This window comes from Chelonoidis abingdonii, chromosome 13 (genome assembly GCF_003597395.2).
Source record: "Chelonoidis abingdonii isolate Lonesome George chromosome 13, CheloAbing_2.0, whole genome shotgun sequence".
Lineage (NCBI taxonomy): Eukaryota > Metazoa > Chordata > Testudines > Testudinidae > Chelonoidis > Chelonoidis abingdonii.
Window position 1 is genome coordinate 7,792,185 of NC_133781.1, and position 12,726 is coordinate 7,804,910.

At 46.2% G+C, this 12,726-nt stretch overlaps 1 protein-coding gene across 4 annotated transcripts in view; it reads left to right on the forward strand.

The window, feature by feature from the left end:
• The window catches only part of DNAH9 (dynein axonemal heavy chain 9), a 396,459-nt gene that overhangs the window by 154,995 nt on the left and 228,738 nt on the right, over positions 1-12,726 (forward strand). For all 4 annotated transcript variants that reach the window (XM_075071725.1, XM_032803600.2, XM_032803609.2 and 1 more), the window contains 2 exons: positions 663-765; positions 2,348-2,587. In XM_075071725.1, the coding sequence (XP_074927826.1) occupies positions 663-765; positions 2,348-2,587 (343 nt within the window). The remainder of the gene's footprint in view (positions 1-662; positions 766-2,347; positions 2,588-12,726) is intronic.

A 12,726-nucleotide genomic window follows, 5' to 3' on the forward strand; every position in this document is an offset into this window, starting at 1 on the left:
AGCTCTGCCATGAAGAGGAAAACAATGAAAAACTACAACAAATACAATCTCAGTGATCACTTGGAACAATTGGTAAGGGTATGAATGGGCAGCTCCAGAACACATTAGATTGCAAGACATGATCAGTGACCTCCAGAGGACAGTGTTGTTGGGCACTGCAAGAATTTTAAGGAAACTCAAAGGAAAATGAGTGCATTTGAGCATCTAAAGTATGGGAATTCTGCAGAGTTTAACAAAAATCCTGACTATTCAATCCTAGAATTGGTTCATGGTCAGGATTTATTGGTGACTCATGGGGATAAAATTTAGACAATAACTTTCCGCTTTTTATGCTTAAAGATCTTGTATGTTGTGAAGGCTGTTTTTAAAAAAATCCCCATGATGTGATACTGAGAGATAATAACAATAGTACTTGTTGTGCCTAAAAGCTGTCAACTGAAATCAGGACCCCACTGAGCTAGTCCCTGTACAGATACACAGGAAGGCATGGTCTTGTCCCAAAGAGCATAGTCTTTGATTCTGGGTCTTGGTGCATGAACTGAAGTCATCTGGGTTACACAAGTGTGTTACCACTGCTCCAGACCTGGCCCTGATGGGAGGATGTGCTGCTATAAGTCTGTTGCTAATAGGCAGCAATTATTGCGTTCCTTTGTTTGCCACAGGTACGACAGAAACAAACTGTCCCTGAAGGAGATCATGAACGTGCAGTATGTGTCATGTATGAACCCCACTGCAGGGAGTTTCACCATCAACCCACGACTTCAGGTAGAGTCAATTAATCGACATACTGCTAATCTATTCAGTCACTGGAGGAGTTAGAATATTATCAGAATGGTCTTTAAAAGAATAACCTGGAGGGACAGATTATGGCCATGATGCTGTAGTTAATACTCCAGCCTTAAGAAACGTGACCAAATTCTGCTGTCACTTACATCAGTGTAAATTCATTTAAATCAGTGGAGTTACTCTAATTTACACTAATGGAACAGAAAGCAGAACTGTCCCTTATTCCTCATTTTTGGCCCCTTTCCCACCATATTTCCTAACACATTACTACTCACAGTTTGAGATGGACTCTCACTTTTGCCAGCCAGCAACAGCCTTCACAGTAATGCAGATTGAGTTTGCTTTTATTTATCTAGTGTTATCCCGAGAATGTAATTACTGACTTTCTCTGGTTTGGGTTGTAAAAATCCTCATGCGGCCAACTAAATTTTCCTTTGCCAAAGAGATGAAATACCATAAAAACAGGAAAGATGATGAACCAGAGTTATAATAGCTAACGCTAACATGGATTTGGAAAAGATATTAAACCTCATGCTTCAGGGTTTAAGCCAGCCACTGACTGTCAGGCATTAGGAGGAGACCTAACACAGGAGGCAGATCATACTACATCTGCTTTGTGCCATAGAATATAAGAACATAAGAACAGCCATACCGGGTGAGACTAAAGGTCCATCTAGCCCAGTATCCTGTCTACCAACAATGGCCAATGCCAGGTGCCCCAGAGGGACTGGACCTAACAGGCAATGATCAAGTGATCTTTCTCCTGCCATTGATCTCCATTCTCTGACTAGGTGGCAGGTTGTTTGCTCTATCATCCAAAGCATCTGGTTCTGGCCAATGTCAGAGAGAGGGTAGTGGACTAGCTGGATCTTAGCTCTGAACCAGTCTGGCAATTGCTTCGTTTAATAGGCAGCAGGTTTAAAACAAATTTAAGGAAGTACTTCTTCACACAGTGCATAGTCAACCTGTGGAACTCATCACCAGGAGATCTTGTGAAGGCCAGAAATGTAATGGGGTTCACATCAGCATTAGATAAGTTTATGGAGGATAAATCCATCAATGGCCATTATTCAAAATGGTCAGGGATATAACCCCATGATCTGGGTGTCCCTAAGCCTCTGACTCCCAGAAGCTGGGACTGGACAGCATGGGGTGAATCACACAATAATCTCCCTGTTCTGTTCATTCCCTCTGAAATATCTGGCACTGATCACTGTAGGAAGAGAGATTACTGGGCTAGATGGACCATTGCTCTGACCCAGTATTGCCGTTCTTATGTTCTCCTATTTAACTTGTGAAAAGTGTTCTCTTATCTGAGCTTGTTTATTTGCCATTTTAACTTAAAAGCTGTAACATCATGACCATGAAATGCAATTGACAATTCCACCCTTTGGGAGCGGATGCCTCAGAAGTGGCTCATCAGCTTGAGCTATTGGGATGAGAAATCACAGTAGGAAAACTGATTGCTTTCTGATCAGCTCAATGAGCCCAAACTCCCATTCAGCAAGAAGGGAGGCCAACCCAGTCTGAAACCTTTCTTTGTTTTCCTTCCCTCCCTCAGCGCCACTTCAGTGTGTTTGCTCTCTCCTTCCCTGGATCGGAAGCTTTGTCCACCATCTACAGTGTCATTCTAACTCAGCATCTGAAACGGGGGAATTTCTCTGGGGCTGTGCAGAAATCCGCTCAGCAGCTGATACACCTGGCACTGGGCCTGCACCAGAAAGTAGCTGCTACTTTCCTGCCAACGGCTATCAAATTCCATTATATTTTCAACCTCAGAGACTTCTCCAATATCTTTCAAGTAAGTGCAGTAACTTTCCTCCTGGGGCACTCAAAGGTTGACTAAAGGTAGGATGTGGAACTTATGGGTGTGTGGTCCCCTCTCTGTGCCAGTCCAGAACAAATTAACATTAATGGGAGGTATATAGGCTCACCGGGCCTGCATATGCTCCATGTGGCGTTCAGCCCAGTCTGCCAAGAAAATGACAACACACACTTTTTTGGAGTAAAATATTTTTTCACATAGTAACTAAGACCCAGATCCTCCAGGATACTTAGGCACCTAGGTACTTTGGAGGATCTCTGGTCCTGAAGTTCCTTCCCCTATTGCCCATGTGGTTTCCCATTTTGTTAGACATTCAAGCCTGTGAGATCAGCTGAGGGGTGGGGAAAATGGTTAGGGTTGCCAGGTGTCTGGTTTAGTCAGCAACGCTGACCAGTCTGTTAAAAGTCCGGTCAGCAGCGCAGTGGGGCTAAGGCAGGCTCCCTGTCTACTGTGGCTCTGCGCAGCTCCTGGAAACAGCAACATGTCCCCCCTCAAGCTCCTACGTGTAAAGGCAGCCTGGTGGTTCCGCACGCTGTCCCCACCCCAAATGCCAGCTCTGCAGCTCCCATGAGCTGAGAACCACGGCCAGTGGGAGCTGTGGGGGCAGTACCTGCGAACAGGACAGCGCGCAGAGCCACCTGGCCATCCCTACGCATAGGAGCCGGAAAGTGGACATGTCACTGCTTCCAGGAGCTGCCTGGGGTAAGCACTGCCCAGAGCCTGCACCCCTGATCCCCTCCCATGCCCCACCTCCCCTTCCCTGGCTATGATCCCCCTCCTACCCTCCAAACCCCTCTGTCTCAACCCAGAGCACCCTCCTGCACCCCACATTCCTCATTCACGGCCGCACACCAGAGCTTGCACCCCTAGCCAGAGCCCTCATCCTTCCCGCCGCACCCCAGGCCCCTGGTCCTGCCCCAGCCTGGAGCCCCTTCCTGCACCCTGAACTCCTCATTTCTGGTCCCACCTCAGAACCCACACCCCCAGCCCAGAGCCCATACCACCTTCCACACCCCAGCTCCCTGCCTCAGCCCAGAGCCCCCCCCACACCCTGAACTCCTCATTTCCGGTCGCACGCCAAAGCCCGCACCCCCAAGCAGAGCCCTCCCCCTCCCCCAGACCCCAAGTCCCATCCCCAGCCTGGTGAAAATGAGCAAGTGAGTGAGGATGGGGAGAATGAGCAACTGAGGGAGGGGGGATGGAGTGAGCAGAGGTGGGGCCTCAGAGATGGGGCAGAGCAGGGAAAGGATGTTTGGTTTTGTGCTAGTAGAAAGTTGGCAACCCCAAAAGAGGTCCAGTGATTAGGGGTAATAGCCTAGATCTTAAGAGAGAGAGGTTTGATTTCCTTGCTCATGCACAGATTTCCTGTATGACCTTGGCCCGGTCACCTAGATCTAGATTTTTAATGATATTTAGGTATTGTTACTCTCAGTGTCGCAATGCCTAACAGAATTAGGATCCTAAAGCTCATTTTCAAAAGGGATTTAGGGACTCAGGAACCAAAATCCCATTAGTAGGTAATGGGGTTTAGGCTCCTAAGTGCCTAAATCCCCCAAAATGATATTAAGGATCCTAAATCAGTTAGGTATTGCAATGTTGAGGGCCAGTGCCTAAATACATTTAACAATCTAGTCTCTCTAGGCCTCAGCTGCCCACATGTAAAATGGAGAGGATAACCTGCCTTCCCGCACAGGAGGGCTGGGGATAAATACACTGAAGGTTGTGAGGCACTCATGTTATGGAAGGGTTGCTAGGGAAGGCACAGACTGTTGGGAGGTATGAGTGAGGGTGATTTCTATGAGAGAGAAGAACAGGTGAGCAGTTGTTTCTCAAACGTAGGATCAGTCACACCCCCGTCGTGGGAGTAGATGACAGAAACAAATTAAAACAAGCCCATGATGAAGGCCAGGCTTTGTGAATGGGCTGAGTGAAACACAGTGGCACTGTGCTTTCCATGGCATGCACTGGCTGCCGAGACAGACTCTGCTCACCAGAAATAACAGGGAAGGAGAACAACTCTCCAGTCCTGCAGGGGTGATGAAAGAAGGAGCAGAAATAGCAGCAGAGAAAACCATGTTGTAACTTGCCCCCAGATCAGAATTCATTACAAATACATGGAAACAAATCATTGTTCTGCTTCTGCCGAGCACCAGTCTGTGGTGAGGCTGATACTAGTTGGGGAACTGGTTGATCATGTTGATTGTTATTTCAGGTTAAGACTCTACCTCCGCAGACATTTGTTTAAATATTTTCTTTCTGCACATCTCAGAAATAGCGACTGCAAAGCAACACCCACACCCTCAAGGACAGACTTCTACTTCTTATGCCATTGCTCTGCTCCCCTAGCCCTCCTCCCTTATCTCTTGGTGAAAGCATCGCCTTTCCCTTGCTCAGTTCAATCCTCTTGCCTCTCCACTCTGCAGCCTTCTCCCATTTCACCTCTGCTGTCTTCTCACATGCTCAGTCCTGGAGCTTCCTCCAGCCCCTGATGCTCAAGAAGATCATTTCCATCCCTCCAGAAACTCCTCCTGCAACACCGTGCAACTCCAGTGAACCCATGAAATAATCCCTTCCTCTGGCCACCAGGGCACTGTGTGTCTGTACCTGCCTGTCTAGCTATTGGTCAGCTTCTTGAAAGCACCTATCTCCAGCCCCCTCCCCTTTGCATCATTCACCATACATCAGTGTACTGAGTGAGGCAAGGGCTCCTCCAGAGCTACATTAACCCCCCCACACACACACAGACACACACACATATGCTCAGCTGCCACATGCTGCTAAATGTCATAGTAACATCATACCAGGTGTATGGTGGATGCCGAAGTGGCAATTTGTAAAAGGCTGTAACTAGCTCAAATCCAAACCAATTCCCATTGGATCACTGAAAGGTGGTTCTCCTTAAGGAGACCAAGTCCCCTGCTAAACACGAGCTTTTGACTCCATTGTCTCAGCACCAAAAAGAGGTTGCAAGATTTTTCTTTTATAATGGGAAAGGTTATTTTTTTCACTCTTCTCATATTCCAAAGTAGCCACACAGTTTTGCTCAAAGAATCCTGAGGTAGAGATCAAAACTGGAAGCCTAGAGGAGAAAAGTTTTGGATAGTCATGAACAGCTTACCATGGAAGCTGAGAATGGCAACTGTTACACACCCTGATTATAGCCCTTGCTGTCACTTTTGCTGTTACTGTTTTAAAAGTGCATGTCTTTAAGGTCAGGATCTTGTAACCCATCAGAACTACGTAAAAACTTTTTAGAAACTAATGGAAAGCCAAGAATCTCAGCTCTGCTGCAGGCTGGAGCAGGAGCATCAGACCTTAAAAACTGTCAGTGGTGGAAGGCTGAGTGTCATCAGGCCTTGGCTTCAGATCAGGGTCACTTCAAATCCCTGTGTTTAGCCAAATTGTATTTTGAAGAGGTGACTAGGGAAGAAGAAACATTTTTATGGCAAGTTGTTTTATTTTTTTAAATGAGGTCTGTTTGAAAGGTGCTCAGAGGTGTGGAGTGATAGGAGTTGTCCTCACGGAGCTGCATTACAGGGCAGAGAGCAGGTGAAGTGATAAGAGCTGCAGGTTGCTTCTGGTTATCACATGGTTGCAAAAGGAAAGAAATCATGTTTCTTCTGTTGTGGCTGTTTGCTTAGGTTGTGGTTTGGTTTTCCTTGAAACCCTTCCTCAGCAGACCATCATCTCCTCCTCCTGTCTCAATTTCCCATCTAGTTTGCCCTGTTCGCGGAAGCTGATGTGGAGACCACTGAAATCAGCATTGAGCTCTGTCTTTGCCTTTCCAGTCACACTGAGTTACGGTAAACGCATCACATTTTCAAACTGAAAAACAGAAAATGCAAAAAGTATTGTGCCATAGCATGGAATCCTCAGTCATCAGAAAAAACAGAGAAATCTCACTTGCCTTATCCTTTGGATGGATAAAGAAATGTGCAGATGCCAGTACTGTAGATAATAGTATAAAGGCCTTTTGAAATTCAGTTTAATCCTGAATAAACAATCAAGTGCTTGAGCATATAATAGCTTCATATGTAAAGGGCCTTTAGTGAATGCTCTCCCACTAGCTATTTTCTGACTGTAGGAGCAGCTCATGGTAACAGGTATGTGGCACAAAACTTATGCAAATTGAAACGCCTGAGAGGTCCATCTTTGGAACTTTCTGCCTTTGTGATGTTTTACTGCTGACTTTGCACAGATGGTTAACTGCTGTTCCACTTTTGATCTGCTCAAAGAATCTGTCATTATGACATTATCTTAGCTGTAGCTAAATATTGAATCAGTGACTTACAATCCCTGCCTGATTCCCTTTGTCAAAATAGGCTGACAGTCCTTATTACAAGGACTGTGCTAATTGTCTCACTCCAGGAACCTTTGCCTTAGTTGCTGCTGCTAATGGAGAATGAGTGAATGCAAATCTACCTGTGTATGTGAATATTACCCAAAGAGTATGCTCCAAAGTAGCCATCTGCAGAAATCGTTTCTGACAGAGATCTGCTGACTTGTTACTTTTATGTTGTTCAGACTTTCAGAATACCTGCATATATAATACTCAATGCCAGCTTGATTGGCAGGCTGATGGCCTGCATTGCACAGTGAGAGTGACTCACTATGGATTTCACTGAAGGTGAATCCTATGGAATTCACTCCATTTTTCTCCAAAATGCTAGAAGGTTTAGGCTAGACAAATAAATGATGTAGCTGAATGTGAAGGAACCTGACACGAAGCTAGTGGCCGGAGGGTCTTTTGGCGGTACTGAGTAAACTGTGTCAAATGGTGCTCAAATTTGCCTTGACTAGACAAGAATGTTCCGTGCCCTCCTTTTGGGACTTGGAGCACCTACAAGCTATTCTAGAGCAGTGGTGGCAGGTCCTGAATATTGCTGTTGAATGTGATTTCCTCCACTGCTCAACTGCTCCTCTCCGTTTGGCCAGGCCAGGATGAACCACAATGGTCCAGTTGCTAGATGATGAGTCGGCATTATATAATTAGGGCACAATATGTTTACGGGGTGGTTTGCTATACTTACACTTGGCATGGCAAAGTGACACTGGAAACAACCTATCACAGCACAGATGTGACCCTGCAGACTATTGCCCGGTACCTGGTTTGCTTTAGAATTGCTCTAGTCTCCACAGGAGCACATTGGACAAATTGCCAAGTGGTAGGGAGATGAGTTTGGGGATTGGCTTTGATAAAGCAGAAGAGAAACTGACAATTGCTTTGGATAGAAACAGGAAGACTGGGAGAAAGTTGCACCTGGAAGTACTGAACCAGTGGAGAGATAGGACTGTCTTTGGCCAATAGGCAAGTACTTTTAGAGCTGCTACGGAATGGAAAAGCTGCAAGTCAGGTCTGTACTTATGGGCATTCCTTTGTGGATTTGAATAGGAATAATGAGAATGTTTCCCAAACTGGTGGCAGGAGGGTGCAGCTGCTTTCTGTGAGCCAAGAGACAACAATGCAAAACTCAAACCTACAAAACCTAGGAGATACAGTGTAAAGCTGTGTACCTACATACATCACCTACTAACACAGATGCTCATCAGTTGGGAGGAAGGATAGCCCATGGTTAAATGCTAGGCTAGAGTTAGGAGAGCTGGAGTTCAAGTCCCCGCTCTACCACAGAGTTCCTCTGTGACCTTGAGCAAGTCTCTTAGCCTTTTGCCCAGATCCTCAGAAGTCATTAGGCACCAAACTCCCATTGATTTCAACAGAAATTAGGAGTCTAAATACCTTAGAGGTTCTGTGGCTCTGTTCGCCATGTAGAACAGTACTTTCCTACCTCCCAAGGGTGTTGTAAAAATAACAACCCTAAAGGTTGGGAGGTGCTCTGATCCTATGGGAATTGGGGCCATATAAAAAGTACCTTTGACAAACACACACTAGCAAATCAGCCCTGCTCAACGACATAGTCTCTTACAGACCGGCAGGCCTCATATCAGTCTTGCCTCCTCCATTGTCCCTCGATCCCAGCTATCTCAGCTCAGAGAATCCCTATTCCACTTCATATCCCTCTCTGTTGTGGGACTGCAACTGTGTGACTTGCCTGCCATTCCCAGAATTCCTTTCCAGCTCTTCCGAAGCAGCGCCAGGGCAATGCACTGGAAATGGCTTGTGCTCTGTTTTTGTCAATAGGAGGAAGGCTATTCTGCCTTACTGTGCTGTGCCAAAGGACTCCTAAAGGAACGCTGTCCATACGCTTTCACAGACATGGTGATACTGTGCATTTACTTGAGCTGGGAACAACCCCCACCAAAACCCCAACAGCCTGTTCTTGTTGGCTGGTCATATGGAGGCTGAGTGTATGTGTTCTGACTCCCCATATATACTCTGTTCCAGTTTGGCTGGCTGCTTTGCCCCTCTCTTTCCCTGGCCCTCCATGTCATTGTTCTCCCATTGCACACCCCAGAATTGTAGCTGTTGTGTATAGGAACTGGGAGCGTCTCTTTAAAGAGAACACAGAGAGCACCACTAAAGGGCTCACTCACTATTGACTTGGAACCTGACTGTGCCTGTGTGATTTCTTCCTGTTGCGTGCACTAAGGACACAACAGTAGCCCTGGAGGGGTAGCTTGTAAACACCCACCCCGCTGCTGTGTTAATAACAGTTCTTAGATTCATTCCTTTCATGGACAGGGGCAGGGGCGGCTCTAGCTTTTTTGCCAGCCCAAGTACGGCAGGCAGGCTGCCTTCGGTGGTGCGCCTGCGGGAGATCCCTGGTCCCATGGGTTCGGCGGCAATTCGGCGGCGGGTATGAAGGCGGTCTCGTTGTTCTCACAGCGACCGGCAGGATGCCCCCGCAGCTTGCCGCCCCAGACACGTGCTTGAAGTGCTGGTGCCTGGAGCCGCTGCTGCACAAGGGTCGCTTAATAGAGCCAGCTATTTTAAAAATTATTCTAATTTGTAATTGAACTAAGAGGATTAAAAGTCATTTATTTCTGGGACATTTTTATACAGGATAAGCTGTGATTTTTACCCCCTTGTTATAACCCTTGTACTAGGGCAACTTCAGGTTTACTCCTCGCAACCCCCTTTGCGCCTCTCATCAGCCCAGAGTATGGTAATCCTGGACTCCATCCATACCCCTAGCAAGCAAGGAAGGCTGTGCTGTGACCCTTGGCATGGCATTACTGGCTATCATCTCAGCAGGGTATAGTTATGATAATGGAGGCTAGGAGCCATCTGTCCTGTTTTCTCCATTTCCTCCGCAAACTTTTGATTGCCTGTCCAGAAAGCCCCAGTGATCCAATTACTTTGTTTTACAGGATGCAGTGCTCGGGAGATAGGAACCATGAGCAAAACAAAATAAACCCCGCATTCATGGTTCATTTTATACCTTTTTGCACTTCAGGTCCACAATGAGTGTGATAATATTTCAGGTTTTGGATGAATGCTTGGAGTGTTGAATTATTAAACATCAAATAGTTGAAAAACAAGATTGCAAATCATCCGTTTATTCCCAGTATATTTATTCCTAGCATATGGCAGTATGCAAAGGAAAGGCTGATGGAGGTCCAGACTGCTCCAAGGCTGTAGTGCATGCACATTCCCAACAGAGGCCTTTATTGTTGCTAGTTTTGCTGTCTAGGGGAGCAGTATTTCCATTTAAAGATGATACAATGTATTTCATGTGTGCCCTGGTGGCAGCAGAAGGAAGAAGGAACTTCCCGGTGTATTCCACCACACAAACCCCTTGTAGCCATGTAGCACTGAATGTATGTCTGCTCAGGGGAGCCCGTGAGTGTAGAAAGATTGCTCCTTTAGCGATGTAACACAGAGTCATGAGGTATCTCGGGCCATACTAGACAGTAATTCCGGGGCTGCACTCTTGGTTCCAGATAATACGAATGGCTCAACTTGTAAACATAAACCACTAGTTCTCAACCTATTTACCATTGTGGGCTGCATATGCAGTTCTCTGTGTGTTACGTGGGCCACATCCACACAGTATATATACTACCTGAATGGCTCTGAGGATGGCATATGGGCTGCAGCTGTGTGCTGATTAGGCCGCAAGTGGCGCATGAGTTGAGAACCACTGCCATAAACCAAGAAAAGTGCAATGTTCCATGCAGGGCTTCTTGCCATTGGGAGCCGAGTCTTGTCCAACACTCTTATCAATTCACACTGTTGATGGGTGAGGCTAAGTGCGTGCTGCAGCCTACCTGAACTGCTTTCTTTGGGCCTTGCCTTGTTAGTTAATATATTTCAGACCAAGGTCTGGACCCAGTAATGAAGTCAGGGTTTCTGTGCTGTAAATCCATCCATGGGGATGCTCCCATCCTGCCTGCCTGCATCCCGGCACTGGGAGCCAGAGAGATGTGCTGACATGTAAATACGATTTGACTGATGTTTGTCATCATGCTATATGCCACCACAGGCTTTAAAGTTATCTGCTTCCCGACCAAGGGAGGTATTAATGAGTGTAGTGGTAGCAAAACAGCTTGCGAGTGTGGGGATCTGCTCCTGAAGACTATTAAAGGCAAGTGTAACCTGCTGTGTAAGCGCAGTGGGATAAGATGGACTGAACTGCACTGTTGCAGTGATTTGTCTCCTTGTGTAAAGATAATCATGTTATATGGTTTGTAAGGCTAATGTCAATGCTCAGAAGTAAGCAGCTCATTCAGAGAAGGGCTTGGATGGTACACACACAGTCTTTGCCAAGTTCTATTAAACCAGCTGCATGTGCTAGACAGAGCAGTGAAACATATTGGCAGCTCCATCCATCCAGACAATCACTACGCGCTCAAGTGAATTCACCCAGGAAAATGATAAAAGACAAAACCACCCCATCACCTGCGAGTGAACACTTCTTTCACAAACTGATCACCCTATGTCTGACCTCTCAGTCCTTATCCTCAAAGAAAACTTGCACAAACACTTGCAAAAGACAGGTATGGGAGCTTAAATTAATAACTTTGTTAAAGAGTAAAAATTATGGACTGAACAGAGACACTGGATTTATGGCTTGTCACAACCATGTATAACCCGCTAAACCCTCTTTTTGTCCTGTTACAGCAGAGGTGTTAATGGGCCACTCTATCTTGAAGGGTCCCTTACATTACAATACGTGCCAACTATTTATGCTGAACAATCTGTCCCGCCTTGCATTTTGCTGTGGTGCTGGGAGGACTTTGCCCAGACCTGAAGAAGAGCATAAGCTCTGAAGCTTGTCTCTCTCACCAACAGAAATTGGTCCACCCATTTTGTCTAAAACCAGGAGGTATCACCAGACCTGATGGTTTCAGAGAGGCGCAGTGGTCCCTGTCATCCTAAGGCTGACGAGCTGGACAGGAAACCCTTCCAAACTTTCAAGTGTCAGCTATTTTCAAAAGACAGTTTGGTTCAGGAAAAAATATGCCAATTTGCCAATCCTCAAATGTAAAAAAAACCCAATCAAGCCATGGGCACTTGATGAGCAATAGCACTTTAGATTGCATTTTAGTGCATTTTATATTTTATGTATAAATAATTAGACATAAGGAAGAAAGCTTTATATTTAATTCATGTCATTAAAAACCTTATGTATTGTTAATAGGCTTAGTTATAGGCGACATCTCTTTGAAATATCATTCTTTTGTGCATTTTAATAGGGTGCATTGTAAACACATGACTGTAAGCTGACAGCAACTAATACTCTAGACAGCACATGCCTAATTAAAGTCACTTATTTTATTATTTTTTTTAAGTCTGCTCACTTGAGATTTCCAAACTGCTTCTCCCTCTTTGCTGGGAGCAGAAGGGATATACTGGGAAGGTGTGGGGATGTGAAGGGCCCTTATTCTGGGCTGAGGAGCATTCAGTTCAGTTTGGAGAGATCTCCTGAGCCTCAGTCACAGTGCACTGGGCCAAGACCTTTGCAGGGCCTGGTTTAGACACTCCAGGGCCCCCATGGCTCTGCTGCTCACTTGGTGTGGTGATGCCAGGGGGACCACCTTTTCCTCCAAGAGAGGCAGCAACAGCAGCAGGGGACCCCTTTGCCCCCAGGAGTAGTGGCTGCCGCTATGCCTCTCCCCTCAAGAACAGCGGGGTCCAGAGAGCACTAACACCCCAGCTGCTGGGCGCAGTATATCTGCTTGGGTGGGTGGGCCAGACTCACTGCACCTTCTAA